We start from the raw sequence: 22,030 nt of genomic DNA, 5'->3' as shown, positions 1-22,030 counted from the left end.
TGCAGAGAAACCTTAAGTCATTTTTAGCTTCCCTTACATTTTCCATCTTTCACCTGTTCCTCCAACTTATTTTAGGCATCTGACCCACTTTGAAGCTCTAACACAAGATGCAAACTAGTAAAGAGGGTTGGATACTCTCTCAACACACTATACTGTTCATAATCCTCTTAACTTGAATATAGTACTCTTCTGTGCCATTTTCTGTATAGCAAACCTACAGCAACCTTTTTTTTTTATGAAAACTGTATCTAAATAGGGGTTTAGTATCAAAATGTCAGTTTACCATGTGATCTGTGTGCATAATAAACACCAACACTCAATTAAAATGGCAATTCTATAATTACACAATATATAATCAATTTAGGCATTTTGCACTGCTTATGATGATGATGAAGTAAGTTTGACTACATCATTTGAGCTTTTTACAAAACACACCTTTTTACGATTTTATGCTTCACTGTAATTGTTGTGCATGTGACAATGAACTCGAAACATTGAGCAAAGCCTCAGTCCAGCTGAAGTCACATCATCAATATGAACTCAACATTTCAACATTCTCAGACAGATCCTAGATGAAATAAACAGAAAACCAACATTGGCAAAATAGCACAGAGTTGCTCATTACAATTTATTTTAAATAAAATCCAATAGAAAAGAACCCATAATGAAATCCACAAGTACTACTCCATGAGCTGCAGGTAAAAATAGTTTTATCTCAAGAATATAGCTGATTTAGAATAACAAAAAAAAAAAAAAAAATCAATGTAATCAAGATTATCCCTGAGAGCACCTTAAAAATAAAATACATCCATTAAAGAAAATGAATTTCCAGAATTACAATTGACACTTGTGACTTCCAATATTAGTCCTTTCTGCTGTGTTCATAGTGGCACTTTGCACAAAAAAATAGGACTGTTTTAGGTTTTCGTTTTCAGTCAAGAAACTAGATTTCGATAGTCTAGAACGGTTATTTATCCAACGGATAGCCACTCTCCAGTTCAACACCGATATTTATGTCTGTCGTGTAAACCTGGCGCCCAATTAACTGTCACAGTAGAAAACACTTGCGGTGGGATTTAAAGGGATATGTGTATTCGCCATATCCTTCAAGGTCTGGCGACTTTCAACATGTTGAGCATTGTTTTGATTTAAAATACTGCTGGCAGGCATTTGCAGCTGAGGGTGAATCTTTTAATTCCCAGTACATACAGAGTGAATCTTAACTTTCATATACCTATGCATTAGGGGAGGGAGGAGTTGGGTCCACTGGGTCATTCGTGGTATTGTCGATTGGGGTGTCCATGCTAGTGCTGCTGGCCTGGGTGGTATTGTCATTAGCAACAGAATCACTGTCACTATCGATGGTAATGACAGTGGGTGAGCCTTTTTCTCTGCGTTCACTACTCTTGTGCCTTTTGCTTTTCTTCTTATGTTTCTTCTTTTTCTTATGGTGATGCTTGCTTCGCTCGTTAGAGTTTTCCTCATTGACAAGCTCCACGCTGAGGCTCCTACTAGTTTTCCTTGATCTCTCTTTGGATTTTTTACGATGCTTGTCTTTGCTCTTTTTCTTGTGTTTTGTTAACAACGTGGCCGAGTCCCCTTCGCCATCTGAGTTGGGGAGTGCGTTTTCCGACGGTTGCTCCAAATGTCTTGTTTTGTATTTTCTCTTTCCACCAGGCTTATCGTGGTGAGATCTCTTTTTAGAGGAAGGGGAGCGACTGCTGGAATAAGTCCTAGAACGAGAATGCCTCCTGTCCCGTCTCCGCGAGTCCCTGCTGCAACTCCTGGAGCGAGAGTGCAGATCTGAGTACTTGCCGCTACTGTAATAGTAGGATCGCCTCTCTGTGTAATGCATCCCTCTATCACTTCTCTCTTGGCTGTAATGGCTATATGACTGATAGCTGCGATCACCGTCCCTCCTTTTATAGTTACTGTCGCATTTTGAGTAGAAGTCCCTGCCACTGGAGTAAGGACAACCTCTTTCTCTCGATACAGTGCTGACGATGCCGTGGGAGGCTGCTGGGCTCTTGCTAGAGTAACTGCGCTCTCCACTTCTTGACCTCCTCTTTCTCCGGTGGTCTCTGTCCTTTGACCAGTGCCTCTCTCTAGATCTATGATTCCTGTCGAATCTTCTATCAGTGTCTTTTCTGTCCGACTTATTGGATGTTTTGTGTCTGCTAGATGTTGAAGAGCCGCATCTTTCTTTTGAATCCAACAAATGACAGTGGTCTGTTTCTGACCGTCCAGCACCACTTGGATCACTACTCTGTGATGCTATAGGACTGAGACTGGAGAAGCGGATGTGTTGAGGTAGAAGAGGCACTTGTTTAGTATCTTCACTAGCAGACTCATCAGAGTCAGAGGAGAGCTTAACCAGCTCCGGAGTCCTCTCTGTTGTTGGCTTAACAAAACCTACAATGACACAGTCATCGGTGTCAGAAGACAAACACTCTTCCTTGTTAACTTCACCCTGAGTCACGTCTGTTTGGTTATGAGGACTCATTTGCTGTGGAGGAGCCCCGAACTCTTGAATCTCCTCCTCCAAACTGCTGTCTGAGTCTGAGTCGAGGACTGACAGACACTCTGCCCTGCTCTGCTCTGCTGTTGTAGAATATGATGGCCCAGGCGTCTCATCATCCCACATAGAGTGGCTCAGATTAGATGTGGAGTCTCCTGGGGGGTCCAACTCCACCGAGTATTCCTCATCCTCTGAGATAGCTATTACAGATGAGTTGGAGCTGCTGTCTTCATTTGAAGAAGGGGCAGGGCAGTCATAGACAGCATGCTGGTCATAGGCCTCCATATTGAAGGGGGACTTTGCAAAGCTGACAAACTCGTGCAGAAAGTGCTCTGTGCGCCCCTGGAGGAACGGCCTGAGCTCTTCCTGAATAGCTCCATCCTCCATGTCATAACGTGTAATGCGGGACATGATGATGTGTTGAACTATGTTCACCAAAGAGCCATGAGCCCCATATAGCACAATGAGTTCTCTTTTCAGCCAGGGGATTAGTCTATGTAGGCAGGCAGGATTTCTTCGGAAGAACTCAGCTGAGGTGTCTCGGGAGCGGCCACCATCGCGAACACTCCGAACCCTCACCCCCCGTCGATACAGTTCCCTCCTGAAGTTTACCATTTCCTGCTCTCTGACATTGTTCACTGCCCTCCCTTCACTCGCAGCTCTCCTCTTGGCTGCCAACCGCATCATCATGCGCCGGATGTAGCGGTCCTGCGGCTGTTGGGGAGCGTCTGTTGAGGCTTCAAACATTACTCCGTTGTCTGGAGGTGGAGAGGTCCGTCCCCGCATCTGTCGATGGACTCCGGTAAGAGTTGTGCGGTATCGGAATCGCACTCCCCCAAAGGTCCCAAAAGAGCCATTGTCCAGCGGCTGCAGGTCATACTTCTTAAAGTCTTGCTCGGATTTTATACTGTGATAGATTGAATTAAATGGCTGTTTGCATAGAGGGCACTCGGCTTTGTTCTTGGACCACTCATGAATACAGCGGAAACAGAACTTGTGGAGGCAGAGGTCCAGGTAAGAAATGTTGTTAAACATGTCCAAACAGATGGGACACTTGGAGTCTGGTGAAACCTCAGCAGACATTGCTTCAGAGGTTTTCCTTCTGCTACTCTTCTGGCCCCGCTGCAGGGCAATCTTGATTGCTGACATGATCTGATACAGTAAGAAAAAAATTGGTTAAAATGATTAGGAAACTGGAAATTCTTACACTTACCCAACAGGAAAGGCTAGAGAGATACTGAGCAACCTGTACAATTCTGTATACTTAAGTAGCTTAATTTAATAATTAACCCCAAAAAAATACTTACTCGTCCCATATACAGTATGCACCACATTCAATCAAATCCTTATTATTATTATTATTATTATTATGACTTGCTGCTGTTGACAGGTGTCATCCACATATTGTTAATCTTTCTTGTTATCATTTCTTATCATAATAAAAACCTTTAAATATGTCTTCAAACTGCATCACATAGGATACTCGTGTCAATGTCATATGTCAGTATGTCATATCAACAATGTATTGTTGATATGACATGACTGTCCCCTTCCAAATGTCAAGAGTAAATCTATATGCATGAGCTTAGCCGTACACATTTAAGACCTACACGTTGCTTACTCTATCCATACAAAAACGACTTATCTTGTAGAAAGGCAGAACATCTCACATTTCTTGTAATGAGAAACAGAGCAGAATAAGTAACATATATGGGTGCCTGACTAGAAGTAGACCATGGGTAGTGTTATAGGTGTTATAGATATCAAGTATGACGGTCCTAATGTTACATCAGGTCTGACGTTATTCAAGCTTTTATATGTTAAAGCTCGGAAATGCCACCTATCTTTTACCTTGTCAGACATGTCATTGCTGGAAATACTTTACTGGTCTGTATGCTATTTGACCTATCCTTGTTTTTGTCCATCTTCGCCCTCAATTGTGTCGTTTTCGGTTAGTTAGCTTAGCAGGTTAGGCTAGACCCGTGCCTAGTTCCCTCCCAGCAGTGAGTGTCAGTAACATACTTGGAATAACGTTGACTTTAGGTGTTTATATTATCGGGACAATCCTGACACTTACACGAAATATTCCCACACGAGTATTTGACGCTGCCACTGATCGAAAAAGCGAACTCTGGCTGTATTGTTGGTTCACGAACTGGTGAACTTGGTTAGCCAAAGTTAGCAAGCTCGCTAGCTCGGTAGGCTAGGCTAGGACGCTATGGCTATCTAAGTTAGCTAGGTAGGCTAACGTTACCTCTACGGCTCGTCAGGACGGTCGAGGAAAGTTGTACAATATTTACCTCAGACCACCTCAAACACGTATGCGGTCGGCAGCCGATTAGCTCTCTCCGTCTTGTCGAAACGTATTCATTTCTACATGAATGTTGTTTCTGAGCAACTGTTTACCAGACAAACAGCCTGGCTTCGCCCTACCGTATATTCATAGTTTTTTTTTTTTTAATTCAAGCTACAAAGCACTACCGGCCTTCAGAATAAAAGCACAATCTTCATATTTTAAAGAATCGCCCAAAAATACGTTTATAAACAAAATCAAGTTATCATGATAGAAATATTTTTTTTTACTTTTTATTAATTTCGTTTTAAGAGATGATAGCTGTTGTACCGTGTACTTGGTGTACTGTAACCCGCATGAAGCACACTTCCGGCCGATAGTTAACAGAATAAGAGCCATTGAGGCCTTGTTTTTATGTTAGTCTGCAGCATGTCTAAAACATGCCTAGAGTCAAATCACAATTATAGTAACATACTTGCCAGCTACATTTCAAAGTCAAAATTTGTGTTTATGTTCATTAGGCTACACTTATCTCTATTTTACTTTTATTTTTTTGTACCAGTGTTAGTGCAAATCAAAACATTTAAAACTAGCATAAAATACTGAAAACTTACTTTCTCCTTTTAACTGATTTTTTATTAAATTTATAGCATTTGAATGTATTTGTACCTTGCATTACATCAATCACAGCATCCTGCTTCAAACTGAAATGCATCACAAAGAGTAAAATGTTATCAAAATGTAATTTACAGCTAACTGCTAGCCTACTGAAGTTGGCTACTAAGGTCACTATTTACATGAATTATCAAAATCATCCCATACTCATACATTACTTTGTAATATTTTATTGGCATATACACAGTTTGTACAACAAAAACTGAAGAAAATTATTGAAATATTTCAACTTCAGTGATGACCATGGGTCTCAGGGAGATCTGGAAGAACTTCACCCGTCTCCAGAATGGTGTCACCCTAAATGCAAAAACAAGGAAACCTATTAAGACATCTGACAAAGCATCAGGAGAGCAGCCTGTTTGCACTGAATCAGACTGTGGGACAATCGGACCTTGCTAAGGCTGTTAAGCACGCTAACATGCAGCCATATATACAAAAAATAAAAAGAACAATTACAGTTATTATAGGAAAAACAAAAGTTAGAATTCATAAATGAGTCATACTTACTGGGAACAGCCTGGGTTTTAATTCCACAATGCCATATGGTCTTTGCTGTGGGGGACAATGACATTGTTATTTAGTATGCCTATTGATTACTATACTCACAAAATTGAAATTCTATATCCATTATTCTGAAGCGTTCCTGCTTTATTTGCAAGTTACCCTAATTGTATGCTACCTAAAGAAAGAATTAACACTTGTTGAAGTCTATATCATGGCTCTCTCATCAATTTCCTGTAATTATTCAGACATGTGCATGTGCACGTAACTAAAAGAAAAGCTCATATAGGGCATATGTAACAGTGGGAGAACAATCAGAAGCATTCCAGAAATTTAGACATTCACACAACTGACCGTCCAACTCTAACTAATGCACATAACTTCCAGTGTTGCTTATCAAGTCATTAAGTTCTGTTTACCAGATGTAATAGGTCTGCATCCTGTTTACTCCTCATTTTTTTATTAATACCACAAATAATGGTAAATATTTCTGTTTACTTACAAGAATGTGGTATTTCATGTAGTAGTGACCAATCCAAGCAGGTATCAACAGCCGGGTTAATGTGAAAACTCCACCTTTGTATACTTTGTAGGTCTGTAAGGACATACACAGATACACATTAGAGGCAGGTACATATTAATAGAAGAGAAGTACGTAAGGAAACACAGTGTCTAGTCTGACTGCTCCAAACAGATGCATACTTCAACACAAGATGGAGGTTGCTTTTTCACTGTGAGTAGATATAGAGTAATATTCAGCTGTAAAATATTCACAAATAAAGTGTTTGAAGAGGAAACTGAAATTATGAATTGAAGTCAATATAGGGGTTTTATGGACTTGGATACACGGGGAGACATAAAGTGGACCCAAGCAACTCAGAGAAGATCATTCAGATGTTACAGTTTTATAGAACGATTCACATGGTCATTATCATCGTTTCAAACCTCCGTCTTTGGTTTGTACTCTACTTCATAACAAAGTCACATGCCTCTAAAATAGGACTGCAGCTAATGAATGTTTTCATTGTAGACTAATATCAGAATCAGACATACTTTAATAATCCCGTGGGTAAATTACTTACTTAAATATGCCATACATTTTGACTTAATCAATAAGTTGCTTTCTTAGTAAGAAAATTATGAAAAATTCCCATCACAACATGTTCAAATTGGCCTTGTTAAAGAAAAACATTTTCACTAGTCATAGCAGGAAAAGCACATATTACTTACTGACAGTAAGCCAGCACGCACAGCACCAGGACCTTAAACCCAAAGCAGCTACATTGAATTCTGGCTTACTAAATTATAAATATATTGTAATATATAATACAATTATTTAATTATTTTTAATAACTATTTTTTTTTTTTAACACATGGGCTTCTCCTATACTGACATGTCATAATAGTTTCAGTTTATTTCAGGCCATTTAGTAAAGCCAACAGTGCAAACTATATTTAATTTATAATTATATAAAACAGATAATCTTCACATTTGAAATCAAAGAATGTTTAGTATTTTTTAGGGCCACAATACCCAAACTGCAGCAGCTGCACATTTTTTGCTAAAGGTAAAATAAATACTGTAGTGTTGCAGAGATGATCTTGTTCTCCAGATGTAAGAAAACAACGCAGTACAAGATGCACATGTTTGTATAGTCTATACTAAGTTTTTATACATTACAGACTGTGATACAACCAAACTGTTGGTCCAGCTGTTTCACCAGGTGTAGGCGAGTGAATATTTAGCTGTATTTGTAGCTCTAAATCCGTTAATTTTAATAAAACAGACACTGTATAAGCTGTTTCAGTTTGTTGTTTACTTGCTAAGCCAGCTAGCTGGCGTTAGCTGCGTATCAGGACTCACGTAAAGCCTCCACAGGCTCTTGGGCTCCAGGAAGCCAGCCCAGAATTTGGCGACGGCACCGGGGGGTTTAGCTTGTACCACGGGCTCCCTCGGGCTGAGCTCCTGGTCCTTCAGCCACTGCCTCCGGAGCTTTCGAAGCTGCTCGAGACGGAGCTTCTCGTCTGGTGTATACCCAGACATTGTTTATTTCTGGATGTTCAACCTCGAGAAAGCTACAATGACACTGTGGAGGACACTTCCCTTTGCGGGCAAGTGCACCAACGAAGAAGAAAAAGAGGACACGTGACACATGTTGAACGATTCGACAAATTGTGGTGCGACACCTGCTGGACTGGAATGATTTATAATTATAATTACATTATAAATAGAAGAATAAAAGAAAAGAAAGTTTATACATATGTACAGTTTTATTATTTTATTTGTAATGTAATTATAAAACTAATTGAACCATGTTGAGAGTGAGAAAAAGATGCTGAACGAAGCCGTGAAGTCTCTCGGACAGTGTGGCTGTCAGGTTTGTGGGTTTTAGAGTTTTTGGTTTATGACATATGCATGACATACAGTATTTTGCAAATATAAGGCACATTTTACCAGTGGACAGCATAATGACAAGTTGCATTAATAACCTTTTATTACAGACTCAAAAACTCTTTCGTCCCCTTGGTCATCAGACTGTACAACAGCTCTCAGTAAAGGCAGGGAGGACAGAAGATAATAGACAACATATAATAGACAATGGACAATTTCTACCTGTATTTGCACATCCATTCGCACTGTTTTACTTTCATTTGCACTGTTTACTGTTGCTACTGTTAATTTTATATATATACTTTATATTTTATCTTCTATTTTATTTTTAATTATATTCTTAAGGTTAGGGATTTTAATTTTAGTCTAATGTATGTTTAATGTATGTTTTGTATTTTGTATGCTACTGGATACTTGAACTTCCCTCGGGATAAATAAAGTATCTATCTATCTTTCTATCTAACAATTGAATGTTTTTGGTGTTTATGCACAGTTGTATCCACTAGATGGCGAAGACAACAAGGATGATAAGGAACCTGGACATTTTCATGAGCAACAGGCCTTTTAATTTTAAATGTGGAAGCCAGTTTAATACTCTTGGTTAGTACTCCACTGTCTATGAAAAGAGTTGTATCATATCTTTGTCAAGTCTGAGGAAATAACCTCCCAATGATGTGATACTGGTTATGCCAGCTTGGATTTAGAGCAACCTATTGCGATGTAGGTTGTTCTTAAGTCTCGGTGTTCTTAAGTCATGTGGACACCCATAATGCTGGGTCATAAGGTAGCCACGCTTTACGCTGCTTTATTGTCTGTTTTACTCTAACTTGACCATAATTTACCACATGAACATCATGCTGTCTGGAAGGAGACTTGAAACTAGTAGCTAATTGAGACTATAAACTCATTAGCAAACTGTTTAGTGAGCTAATAAATCAAGTGAGAAGTATGAACATTTCCCCACAAGATTCAGTACCATCAGGCTACTTTTATGCAACCTATGGAGCTGCCACCTACTGGACTTTAGAAAGTATGTAGGTTTAACACACTGTTATTGGCTTTGCTTCACAGACTAATAATTCTGTCCACTAATTATATATTGTCAATGGTTTAGAGACTACACATTTCTATCACCTGTTTGTTTTGTAATGTTAATTGAAAATGCAGTGAGTTGCTTGAGTGCACTGGTCTTTTAATGCATGTTCATGTTTATTTATCTAGCGTCTACGCCGGACAGGCCGCCTGCGTCTGCGGCCAGCAGTGGACTTTGCTGGCCTCCTGCGTCTACGGGCGGGACGAGCGGCGTATCTGTGACCGTGGCAGGGCATTGTCAGGAAATTACATCCTGAGGGTAACTGGTTCTATTTGAAATCTTTTGTGATGTCATGATGATGTCTTCAATGATGTCACAATTAATTTGAGACAATCAATAACACATAATATCGGCAAAGACACCATGGCGTCATTACGCCCTCCCATTTTGGCTCAGGTTCAGTCCAGTCTAGCTCAGTCTAATTGTATTTATTAATTTATTAATTTATTAATGTAGTACAATGTGTATTTATTTGTTCAGTCAGTGTATTTCTATAGTTGCAGTGTCCGTTTAAATGCAAGGAATACATGTTTATTACTGACTTTGTCAAAAAATAACCTTTTGGATGCCATGGGTCCTTTTTAAAATCCCTCCAGGGAAAGTTTTATGCTCATGATTAACCCTTTGATACCAGGACCTTTACTCTACTATTTGGAACAGCTAGAGGTTAAATTGGGTCACAGCTCAACAAAGCTGAGCTCTGCCTCCTGCTGGAGATCAGCTCTGTTTCATTCAGCATCACAGCATTGCAAGCTCTCACAACTTTGGCTCAAAACAACTTCTTTCAGACCGTCTGACCAAACAATGAAGAATGTAGGATCCAATTAAAAAACAGAAGCAGGGTTGATATGGTGTGTCTCCAGATTTTGGTGTGATTACACTAAATTAAGTTCATTAAAACAATAAGTGGATCACGTTGTTGTGGACAGAAACAAGTAATTGTAAATATTTTTTTATTTACTTTAGTTTAGTTAAGCTCAGATTATACAAACTCTCCATCTCTTACAATAAAATCAAGACTCAGCTTTTTAAATGTCTTTCGAATGAACCAAAATGTTACTTTCATTGTTTGAAATAAAGGAAAAAAAGATGAAAGAGGTGATGGGAAACTAAAATACCTTTAGTGTCATTAGTAACTTATTTAAAGGGAGTCATTATTTTTAAAGGGGAAAAAAAACTACCACATCCTGCTGCGAAACAGGAATTGATGTACATTTTTGTTGGATTAAAGTAGAACAAAACGGATAACAGAGGTAGGTAGGTATTAGTAGGTATGTAGTATGAGAGTCCAAATGCTAAGTGTAGAAAATAACATTTAATTTTTAAGACTAAACTAAAGGACAAGACAGACGGGACTTGATGCAACACTTTATATCATGAACAAAAAACGTGAGCATGTACTGTTACTGTGCTGAAAGAGGGAGTGGAGTATTGTTGTCAGGGATAAACAGCGAGAGGTAGGTTGGAGGTTTTACTTCAGTATATCCAAGAAACACGTCTACTGTCCATTTTATACTGTATATACTCTTAATGAAGTCATGCTGCTACACATCCGGTACAGTAGGTGGCAGCATGCACCTTTCACGTTGGTTTGCAGACTGCCACAATAAGAAGCCAGACGAAGAAAGAAGAAGAAGATTATTATTGTAGTAGCCTTCAGACCCCCTTCCACTCACTGTCCTGTCTGTCACATGTTGGATAATGGATGTAATGAGTTAAAGTGAGTTAGTTTGTGGGCTAGAGGCACAAGAAGCAGGCTCTCTGCGGACATGTATTAGCCCTGGTACTTCATTAGCTGTGACTTCAGGTAAGACTTCTCGTTTTCATGGTAGCCGAGAGCGTTTAAAAACTTCAGCTACTCTACTCTGCACTAGCTTAACTTAATCAACCGAGGTTGAGTTGTTGTAATTGTAAGATAGCTGTCAAATCCTCTTCACAGTCACTCACTCTAACTTCCGCTGATAGATGTCAAAGTGTTTGATCAGCCGAGGAACTAAAAGTCAGTTTTCAGGAGCTAGCTAATCTAACTGTTAGCTGTGCAGGGACATCATGGTTAGCAGTGATAACCTCAGCCAGAGCTACCTGATACAGCCATGAGTCAAGGTGACAGGTCCAGATTACGTAAGTAACAGTAATAATCAGATCATTTACGTCGAGCTGTTGGAAGAAGAAACCTTTATAGACGTGTGTAGGATTATTTGGGGGGTAGAATAGTGGATGTTTAAATAATTTTACTTTTACGTAATAACAGATTTCATCTAAGATCAAATAAGATAGACTTTATTGATCCCACACTGGGGAAATTCACTCGTTACAGCAGCTCCAGAAAGACCAAATGCATATAGATCAAATATAATGCAATAAGTTCATCTAATATAGAGAGTCAGTTTTATGCATCTATTGATGGATATGCAGCCGGAGGCCGTGATATGGACAGAATCTGTTACAACGTTTGCTGAAAGTCAGTTGAGCTATTTTTCTATGAATAAAATAAACAGACAGATATTGCTGTATCTGGCTATCCAAGCAAATTAAATACATTTCAGTTGAAGCAAAAATCATATAAAAATCCAATACTGCTTCATGGCATGTCCATTGGATGTCCAGTTTATTGATTTTCAACACAGTAGCCTAATATACCAAGAGATACTGAGAAGAAGCTACCACTGTTTGACATGATGTATGTTTACATTCATGTACATGTTCATGTGATAATGTAACTAATATATATAATTTGAAAGTACTTTTTTTTTTTTTTTTTTTTTTTTTTGCTTCTTACTGATGGTTGATAGGATTGTGGTAAAGCCCTTTCTCTTCACCTTTGCAGGACTGTGCCAGACTTTGGATGGAGTCAGCACCCAAGCTTTCATTATCTTGTGTAGTCACAGCGAGGGACCTCAGGGTTCGGGATTCAGGTCATACTGTACATCAGCGAAAGAAGAATGGTCAAGTATTTCTGTAATAGCGCAGACATCAGGAGTACGTGGGACCATGTTGTCTCTGCTTTTTGGCAGAGGTATCCTAATCCATTCAGGTATTGTAATATTTATATGGTCAGCATTTTATCATAGATACAGACTTGTTAATATGGTGTGGGTCAACAGTCAATACAGCCTTCAAGATTTTTCATTTTTAGTGGTTCAGTGCTTGAAATCAGAACAAGAACCTGCAATCATATTTGCTTTGTCTAGATATGAGTGAGCAGAAAAAGAGGCAAACCAAAACTACCTTGTGAATCTTTGTTTTCAGTCACTGCTTTTGATGTAATATTTCACCAGCTACAGTCATTTGCAACACACTTCATTTATTAATATATAATATAATATATTGTTTACATTGTCAGATTGTTGAGACATCCTTGATGTTGAGCGCTGTAACCTACAACTAAAAAGAGCCCTCAGTCATGATTAAGATGGGGAACTGAAAAAACACATCAGAGAAGTAAAACTACATTTATCATATTCGTTGATGTGTTGTCAATCTGTTTTACTTTTGTTTTGACTTTACCTAAAAATTTCCGAACCTCGAAAGGTATTTGTTGTATAATATTTCACAAAGTTCACAGTGTTTTTTATTTTGTGCACACACGCACGCACACTTTCAATTGACTGTTGGAAAATGGACCACCGTTTTAAGCAGAACTGAAATGAATCACAAACTGATATGAAAGTTAAATGATAGGTTCACTCTTCACTTCTTTCCTGTCTGTGTGAATGCACATACGGACATGTCACTGTTGTTTTAAGACAGTGTTTGCTTACTGTTTTCATTCCTAATCTTTCCCTAATGCCTTGATTTAATAATGAATTATTTCTGTTATCGATTAGCACCCATGTTCTCACAGAGGACGTTGTCTACCGGGAGGTGACTGCGGACCACCGGCTCCTCTCCAGACGCCTCCTGATGAAGACCAATCGGCTGCCTCGCTGGGCGGAGCGGCTCTTCCCCTCCGGCATGTCACGCTTCGTGTACATCATTGAAGACTCCATCGTGGACCCTGTCAACAGGAGCCTGACCACCTACACCTGGAACCTCAACCACACAACTCTCATGGTGAGGTGTCTGATTCTCTGTGGTTGTGTTATTTCCCTTTCTTTGTTATGAACCTTTTTTGCAGACAATTTCCGTTTTGTTCAAATCTTTTGAAAAATGTTAGGCTGGATACAGTTGTTGATAAGTTTTCATGTGTGTTCTTGTGTACTGCCCGTACACGTGTGGCAATGTGAAAGAGGCCACACAAAGAATCAGCTCAGCTTTATGGAACTAAATATTGGGTGTCATCTTATTGTAAAGCTGTCTGGCTGCAACTTTACTGTTTAGGTTCACCCTCACCACTTCCATGGCGTCATCTTTGGCTGCAGCAGGCAACTGTTTTCTGATTTAAGAAGCACTAAGAATCAACTGTACGCTAAATGCTCAGCACCAAACAGTGGACATACAGTTAGCGAGGAGCAAGTGAATGTAAAGGAGCATTAGATACTAACAACCGGGCTAAAACAAAGTAAATATTGGACTTGCATTCATCAGGTGGTCAGAAAATACGACTCCAAATTAATGATATTTGGTCTGCATCTGCCAGATATGTTCTTTTTTTGTCAGATCAACTTAAAAGGTGATTATACTGTATGTCACAACTTGTTTCTACTGCCCACAAGTGGTCTCACAAATCTGGTATTGCAGGTTTAAAGAGTAAAATGTGCAGTGGTTAGAGCTATCATCTTGCTTGAGTGATATAGCAGAGTACTGTGGCCTGACATGACTGTTAGCTCTGGTTTACACTCCCGACCTGAGCAGCACGTGACAGCTACGGCACTGAACAGCTGCTGAAGGCACACGCAGTGTTTACAGTGACAGCGTGTCAGCTGCATGGCTCCTACTGCTGCTGCTGCCAGCCCTATCTTTCTATACCGAGTTTGCCTTTGATAAATACAATACAGTAAAAGTCTTGTTAACATATGAATGGATTCTGTCCACAGAAACGGTAGAGAGCTTTTAATCTGAAACCGATACGGGAGATGTTGAGTTTGAAAATGTTTTATATTTATTTCCGTGTCTGTGACTACAGATATAGACATTGTAACTGTGGTGAAAGTTGTGCATGTTGCTGCTACAATGTCAACATGGTTATGAATAGACCCTTTTCACTGTCTATTTTTGCTTGGAACCACGCACAGCTTATGGGGAAAAAAAGGCAAATCAATTCACAAATGGGGAAAAAAACAATTATTTTTCATTAGTGTGGCAGTTTCTCTTTGTATTGATATTGTATACTGTATTGGCAGAGTAGAAAAGACTGAACTCTGTGCCATGACTGCTCAGTGTAGTCACGTGCAGCTGCTAACCTCAGGAAGGAAGAGGAAATATTAATTCAAAGGCCTGATCTTCAAAGGAGGCAAGTGTTTGAGCGCAGTTGTAATAATCTCCCAGGGAAGAAGGACCTTGACATGACTTGTGTATTATGCAGCTCTAAGGTGTGCTATTTTCACACTCTTTATTTCTGTACAGCTCACGCTAATGCAGTATGGATTTATGCTACCCATATTTTTAATCTACTGTACTACGAAACGCGACGAGAAGTTAAGCTAACCAACTGGTCGTGATCAAAGAAGTCGTCTGAGCCGAGCATTAACGAATATAGCCAAGACGTGTCTGGGAGTTAACAGTGTTTTCTGTTTGAAAGAGTTATTATAACGTTTGAAACATTAAACTGGCAGTCCCCTGACTAATCCAAATTAGGGCTGTACAATATGGTAAAAAAAATTATCATGACAATGTGAGATTTGTTGTGATCTGTGCATCTCTACAGCAACACAGTACTTCATTATAATGCAGCTTTGTCATTTTACCTTTAGCAAAAAAAAGTGCAGCTTCTGCGATTTTAATATAGCCCTTTGCCATATTGTGTTAATACTTGGATTAATTCAGATAAAATGAAATTGAAATTCCTGAATATTCCCACCGGTAATTGAGAGTACTCATTGGTTTGATATATTCTGAGTTAAAATATACTCTTACATGTACGAAGTACGTCGATACTGCACATTACTTCTGTTCCTGAACTGTGTGATGCATTGAAACAGTTCCACAGCGTTGTCCTTTACCTTACCATGCTGTCATTTTTTTCTCTCTCTCTCTCTCTCTCTCTCTCTCTCTCTCTCTCTGTTAGTCTGTTGAAGAGCGCTGTGTTTTCCAGGACTCAGCGGAGCAGCCAGCCACCACCCAGTTGAGGAGGGAAGCGTGGATATCCTCAAGTGTTTACGGCTTCTCCAGACCTATTCAGGTACTTACACCCTCTTTGTGCAGTAACTACCCATGTTAAATTATGTGAATGGTACAATAGAATAGAGTGCATGTGCCTCTTTGGATTTCCTTTGAAAAGTCTTTAGAATGAGCCATTATTTACATTACGCATCCGCATAGAGGTGTAATAGTATTTATTTACAATCTCCTACTTTTATCTGCACTAAAGTGTAAAAAAAATATACATTTAAGTAAATGCATTTGTTTTTATTCTGGGGGGACGTACAGAATCCTTCTTTCAAGGCCTTAGTTTGATTTGTGGGTCATAGTAAGAGCAGCAGAGGCGTGGGAGCCTGTGTGCAAATGCCAAAATAAAGAAGTTGAAGATATGAGGGGAGAAGTGAGAACAGTGCCAAAAATATGTCAACCTAAAAATGTTATTATTAGATGTGGAAGATGCCAGTCTTGCTTTAATATCCCCAGAGAGCAGGGGAGAGAGGACTGTTAACTAAGTGTTGTTTTTCAGACGTCTCCCCCATGTAAAGCCATTTCCTGTTCTGTGTTTTCCCAGGAGTTTGGATTGGCCCGTTTTAAGAGCAACCAGGTGAAGGCCATGAAAGGGCTGGAATACGCACTGTCCAACATACAGGGTACGTACGCTTCACCAGCAGAAACGAGAGAAAGAGAAAGAGAAAAGGGAAACAATTTTTAACTGTTGCCATTTCTGGAAAAGGGAGAACTATGAGAAGTAGGACTTTCTCCCCTCAAAACATTGGACTCTGACACATTGTACACTATTTATTTGACTTATTTATGGTTTACTTGATATTTTCTACACTTTGGGTACATTTACCCTCCCAAGATGCTGAAGTGGCAAAAAAATTTTCCTTTTTCTATTTGTGCAAAATCGACTCAAATGTTACAGAATAGTTTGAAGCAGTTTACTCTGTAATTGGATTGCATTGCCTACATGTTTGTCTTGGAAACAGGTTAATTTAAGAAGCCTAAAGGTCCTTGTTGTTTCATAGAAACACCATGTGACTGCAGAGGGATATGAAACCATGACAACTACAGTGACAAACAGCTCGGTTTTCCGAATTTAGGCCCAAACAGACCAAAACAATTTCTCTAGTCAGCATTACATAAACAAAATACTGTCGAGCAGGTCATCTGAAAGGCACTTTAAAAAAGCCTATCCCCTGAAAGACAAATAGGGCAAATAACCTGATAACATAAACATGACAAAACGTCAGGCTAATTAAAGGTGCTGTCTGTAAAATATGGGTCTTCAGTAACAAATAGTGGCAGCTGCAGAAAACTACAACTTCTGCAAATGTGTGTCCTTCATCACAACTAGGGGTGCAAATAATAATAATTTGATTAATCTGTTGATTATTGTCTAGATTTAATTATTACTTGTTTGGCAACTACACCGCTAGATGCCACTAAATCCTACACTCTGGACATTTCACATTTGAAATGTCATTTTGAATCACCAGAGGTGAATTTAAATCGTCACAGGAAGCTATTAGATGAAAAAGGGAGGTGCCTTGTTTGGCAACCGGCCCTGATCAGTGAGGTTTGTGTTGTGCTACAAACTGTGTGTTGTGCTGATGCAGCGTCCTGTTGTCTGAAAGGCCATTCTCCCACTGTTGTGATTCCGTCCCATTGCCCCTTTGTTGATGGCACTGCAGGGATTGGCATCAGGCTGAGCGTTGTGGTAAGTATGTTAGCAGCGGGGCATCCATCTGCCATCCCAGGCCTTGCCCAGGGTTGTCACATGATGCCATATATGAGCCCAGCGCAGTAGACTGTGTAGCCGAGGTAGTGACTGTCCCCCTTGTGCTTTGTGTATGCACACACCGCGTTTGTCTTGAAAAGTCAGACTGCTGAAACTCTGAGTAAAAGTGACTGAAAAGTGCATTTAGTGTTGCTATAGAAGTACATAGCATAGTTTAGTTGACTGTAATTGAGATAAAAACTGAACCCTTGCCATGAGTCATTAGTAACTGCAGTATTTTAATTTTCCCCAAATGAAACAATGAATATTGTCTTGTCATAAATGATGTCTAAAGTCCAGCTAACAAAAGGGTCTTCGAGTTCTACCCACTGCAGTAAGGAAAATCCCTTGTGATTGATATTGTGCTGTTTTTTTGTTGTTTGTTGTTTTTGTACAGTCTAGTTGAATTCTAGCTTTAAATAACCTCTACATTTATAGGTATTTTAATATTAATGTATTTTTTAATGCGACTACCAATATGCTACATAAACATCAGAATAAAGTAAAAATTCAGGATTGTGGACTTTGGTTTTGCACTTAATGCAGTTTTAATACTAGGTTATTATGGCTTAGAGATTAAAAAAAAGTATCACGTTACATTTACACTGAGCAAATCAAATTTTATACAACTGAGGGAAACCTTTGTGAACAGTGTGAATTACTGCATTTTGCCATCCTATGGCAGTATAGACAATGTCAAGTGCCGTTGCGTCAATAACTTAAAGCTATTATTATTTATTTGGTTGTTTTGCTGTTTATTACAGTATATTTTGAACTGTCCAATTAAAAATAATCTTCTCTGGTAATCGGACAGGATGGTGGTGAGTGTGAGGGACGGTGGAGGCTGGAGAGAGCAGTGTCATGTGTGGGGGGGGGGGAAGGGTCTGTGTGCCTCTTCTGTCAGCTGATCTAGATGTTGAACTGAAGTTTTTATGGATTAGATTAGATTAGCTCTCAGACACAATGCTCGTCTCAAAAGGTCCACACACAGTGTTTTTTACATTTAGCTCAGCATCTTTCTTGTGATCTGAAAGAGTACATGCTGATGCAAATCAATTAAATAAGTTCACTTCAGTTTTCAGAGAAGCTGCATCTAAAATGTGACTTAATCATAATCACACTAATTATGTTATTGCCATATGAATCAACTGACAATACTTATTTAAATATTGAAAAAAGAAGGAAAACCACGGTAATCTCATTGGTTAAAAGGTTTGGGGTTTGTATTTTTAATAATAACAAAACATGTTTGAGAGGAAGTGCTGAGAAATGTTTACCTTACACAGGGGGACTTTGACTCTCAGTATGGGAATTTTGTTGCAATAAGACAATCTAGGGACAGGAATTTATAATATTGAATTATTGCCCTCATCCCTCATTCTAGCCTGTAAATCTATAGTCGAATAAATACTAACCTTTGTGCTGAACCTAATACATTTATAGTATATTTTACCTACTTCTACAATGCCTTATTCAAAAGAAACTAGTGTCATTTTTTAAATATTTAGAGAGTGTAATGAACTTCAATGTGTATTTTTTTTAATGCCAATATCCACTCCCAAAATCATACATTCAAGTTATAATTACACGTGAATTATCACGATTTATATAAACTTGATATAATCTTCTTTATAGCACCACATGAGCCGACGAGGCATGAGACCAATTTTTACACTGTAATTACCTGATTTCCTTCAAAGGAAAATAAGCACCTAAAACACCCTTAACCCTGTGACTTTACCGCTGTTGGTATCGAATTAACCCGCCAGACATAGACTATGGAGTAGATTTTTCTGATATTGTGAAAGTACTTAAGGGTGGATTTGATTAGATGGAGTTTTTTTTTTTTTAAGGTGCTTTCATACAAGCTGTGAATTTGCCTTTCACTTTCTGGCAAGAGTCAGCGGGGGCACTGCGCCAGACCGTGCGATGCAAAAAAAAAAAAACCCCACTCAACTGTAGTGAGGAAAAGAAAACGTGTTAAAACCAGTTTGACAGTCTCAATAAAATCTGCTGCTAGTACTACACCTCTGAGACAATTTAGTTTTAGTAAGGGCTGACGTCACCTCCCACTAAAACACGCATGGTGACCAAAATATAGATATATGATATTACAGTGAAATATTTTTTAATGTTGCTTATGGAATTAAAGCACATTTTCACATTCTTTGTTGTTTAAAAGATTCTAAAATGTAGAAATCAGCAGCAGCTAACACAATTTGCTTTTGCACGTCTGCTTTGTTTTTTGGCCTCTATAAATTCCCCAGATCCCCTCCCTCCAGTTATTGTCAGTCTCCAAACGCTGAGAGGTTCCTCCCTCTGCCACCATGTAGCCACCCTCTCGGGAAAAGCACTTATCAAATATCTGCTGCTTTGTCTGAGAGCACCTAAATGTCAAGGAAACCACTCGTCTCCGTTCTCTTTCCGTCTCTCTCACAGTTTAGGGAACGAGCTCTGTTGTATTGTGATTCTGGTTGTTGTTCTCACGTGAGGTACTTTAAAGTCTGAGGGTTCACAGCGAGGTCAGACTCAAATAGACTCTGAATCCAGTGTGAGGCAGTTTGTTACAGCTCACAAATATGGGTGTGCTCTTTTCAAGACTTTTTACAGGACGTTCTATAATGATTTAAGTTTTGTCAGCTTTCCATCTTGCATGGCATTATATAAAGCCTCTTTCAGACATGAACCGCTTTACGTAAATGTAATGGTAACTTGGCATGTTGGTCTCATGTCTGCATAAGCTCCCGAGTTAATTTTACATAAAAGTCATGACGGAAATCTTACTGGGTTGGACCTGGAAACATTTCCGTCACATTTTGAGCCAAAACACTAATGCGCTGCAGCAGCACGAGGTAGAATACACAGACTTTCAGTTTAATCACTTTAACACTATGAATGAGCCGATTTTTACATTATTTTACAATCTATGTTCATATCATTATACTTTTCAGCTCACCGCTGTTTTCTAGCAGTAATACGCTTCCTGTCACGCAACAGTTGCCAAATATCCCTTGTCACGTTGTGCTTGATGAAACCAGCGATGTTGCGTATTCCCTGTCTGTTGTTATCCTCATTCTGTCCTGTCTGTCTCTGTCTCACCTCGACACTCTCTGGGCTCACAGGAGAGGTGCCCCAGCGGCTGCTCAGGGACACAGTGAAGGACGCATCAGAGAAGGCCAAGGAGGCAGCCAAGAGCCTCGCCTCAGCTGCTACTGTCCCACAGAAACCGCAGCAGTACGTCTGACAGGACAGTATGTGAGGAACTGTACAGGTGACATGGACTCAACACACTGCCTTTTCGATCATCGTGACTAGACCGAGGTTTTTCTTGGATCTCACTGTTTATTCTCTTAACACAGCAAACTGTTCTCTCTCTCTTCTCTCTCAGCTTTCGTTAAATCTCAGGTCCTGAGTCTGTGTGAAACATATTGCCTTTGTGGAAACTTTCAGATTGTGACCAGCAGCACCTTTTAATGCTGTAACTATGTCAGATGTAAATGCATATTTTCATGTCTTTGCCATATATTTAATGTATCTATTTTAATATACAGTAATAAGCTTATTTTCATGCACTGATAAAAATCCGCTTGAACAAGGATGGCACTTTTACTTACATTGATCAGCAAGTGATATATTATTCTGCTTTAGGTATTTGGTCCAGCCTAAAGTTCACATTAGACCACTTTTAATGCTGTGACGGTGTACTTTTAATTTCACTAATGGAAGGATTATGAATTTAATGTGCATGCAGGGGCTATTTAAACAGCGAACCTTGGTGTATGTTCCTTATTTAACCTTTTCTGGTTGTCCTACTCTACTACACTTCCCACTTTCAGCACACAGTATGTGCTACTAACAATCTATTCTTTAATATTGTGCACATAAATCATAGAATGAAGTATAAATTCTACTGGTTAGTCACTGCCAGCACCGCCTGTTCTGAAGAGTTGATGATAATCACAAGATACCAAAGTGACTTATATCAGAAAAAGTCAGAATGAGTAACGTTTTCACAGCTCTGTAATGTGATTAGCCTTTAACAGTATGACTGAAGTGCGTTAGTGAAAATGTTTTAGATCATTTCAATCTGCCTGTTGATACGAAGCTGAAGTAGTGATGAAGGTGATACTATAAACATTTCAGTGATTGCATTCCCTTTAAGATGGAATTGTCTGGATTTTTCTGCTGCAAGACTTGAATTACAGTTCACAAATAGTTCATATGATGTATTTTGAAAAATTATTTAGCATTAAGCATTTGTAAAATAGATTTATTTTAAGGAGATAGTAGTGAGATGTTCAAAACAAAAAAATGTAAAAACAGAATCTATTGGACTTGTCAACTTGAAGAGTTGAACACATTTTGTCACTCATGGAAGAACAGTTTCAACCAACCCTGCAAGTTAAAGTCCAGTGTTTGTTGTCTTGTGTTTTTGTTTGTTTTGTTGTCAAATGTAAGCTTTAATAAAATTTGCTAAGTTATTGATTTTATTTTGAGCGTCTTTGTTTATTCCCCTATAACGGTGACAAAAGATGAAC

The 22,030-nt window shown here is 39.0% G+C and overlaps 3 protein-coding genes across 3 annotated transcripts; 1 reads left to right on the top strand and 2 right to left on the bottom strand.

Annotated features, from left to right (window-relative positions):
• Positions 1 to 320: 320 nt before the first annotated feature.
• Positions 321 to 4,971, bottom strand: toporsa (topoisomerase I binding, arginine/serine-rich a). Its single transcript, XM_051383987.1, has 2 exons — positions 4,819 to 4,971; positions 321 to 3,670 (listed from the first exon to the last, which is right to left on the bottom strand). The coding sequence occupies exon 2, from the start codon at positions 3,665 to 3,667 to the stop codon at positions 1,235 to 1,237; it is 2,433 nt and encodes an 810-aa protein (XP_051239947.1). The 5' UTR covers positions 3,668 to 3,670; positions 4,819 to 4,971; the 3' UTR covers positions 321 to 1,234.
• Positions 4,972 to 5,640: 669 nt separating this feature from the next.
• Positions 5,641 to 8,122, bottom strand: ndufb6 (NADH:ubiquinone oxidoreductase subunit B). Its single transcript, XM_051383990.1, has 4 exons — positions 7,852 to 8,122; positions 6,490 to 6,582; positions 5,994 to 6,038; positions 5,641 to 5,783 (listed from the first exon to the last, which is right to left on the bottom strand). Exons 1-4 carry the CDS (start codon positions 8,029 to 8,031, stop codon positions 5,718 to 5,720), a joined length of 384 nt encoding a protein of 127 aa, XP_051239950.1. The 5' UTR covers positions 8,032 to 8,122; the 3' UTR covers positions 5,641 to 5,717.
• Positions 8,123 to 11,086: 2,964 nt separating this feature from the next.
• LOC127354134 (PRELI domain-containing protein 1, mitochondrial) lies at positions 11,087 to 21,982 on the top strand. Its single transcript, XM_051383820.1, has 6 exons — positions 11,087 to 11,279; positions 12,300 to 12,506; positions 13,300 to 13,525; positions 15,639 to 15,752; positions 16,284 to 16,362; positions 20,615 to 21,982. Exons 2-6 carry the CDS (start codon positions 12,415 to 12,417, stop codon positions 20,734 to 20,736), a joined length of 633 nt encoding a protein of 210 aa, XP_051239780.1. The 5' UTR covers positions 11,087 to 11,279; positions 12,300 to 12,414; the 3' UTR covers positions 20,737 to 21,982.
• Positions 21,983 to 22,030: the final 48 nt, after the last annotated feature.

The sequence above is a fragment of the Dicentrarchus labrax genome, unplaced genomic scaffold (assembly GCF_905237075.1).
Source record: "Dicentrarchus labrax unplaced genomic scaffold, dlabrax2021, whole genome shotgun sequence".
In the NCBI taxonomy this organism is placed as follows: domain Eukaryota; kingdom Metazoa; phylum Chordata; class Actinopteri; family Moronidae; genus Dicentrarchus; species Dicentrarchus labrax.
The sequence above is the reverse complement of the archived record's forward strand: the minus strand, read 5'-3'. Positions and strand labels throughout refer to the sequence as shown.

Bases quoted from the DNA above. Each gene is read 5' to 3' on its own strand.
- toporsa (XM_051383987.1), bottom strand. From the start codon at position 3,667: ATGTCAGCAATCAAGATTGCCCTGCAGCGGGGCCAGAAGAGTAGCAGA.
- ndufb6 (XM_051383990.1), bottom strand. From the start codon at position 8,031: ATGTCTGGGTATACACCAGACGAGAAGCTCCGTCTCGAGCAGCTTCGA. The intron at 6,583-7,851 runs GTGAGTCCTGAT...ATGTCCTTACAG, and splicing joins AGAGCCTGTGGAGGCTTTAC to ACCTACAAAGTATACAAAGG. The intron at 5,784-5,993 runs GTAAGTATGACT...TTTTGCATTTAG, and splicing joins TAAAACCCAGGCTGTTCCCA to GGTGACACCATTCTGGAGAC.
- LOC127354134 (XM_051383820.1), top strand. From the start codon at position 12,415: ATGGTCAAGTATTTCTGTAATAGCGCAGACATCAGGAGTACGTGGGAC. The intron at 13,526-15,638 runs GTGAGGTGTCTG...TCTCTCTGTTAG, and splicing joins TCAACCACACAACTCTCATG to TCTGTTGAAGAGCGCTGTGT. The intron at 15,753-16,283 runs GTACTTACACCC...GTGTTTTCCCAG, and splicing joins GCTTCTCCAGACCTATTCAG to GAGTTTGGATTGGCCCGTTT.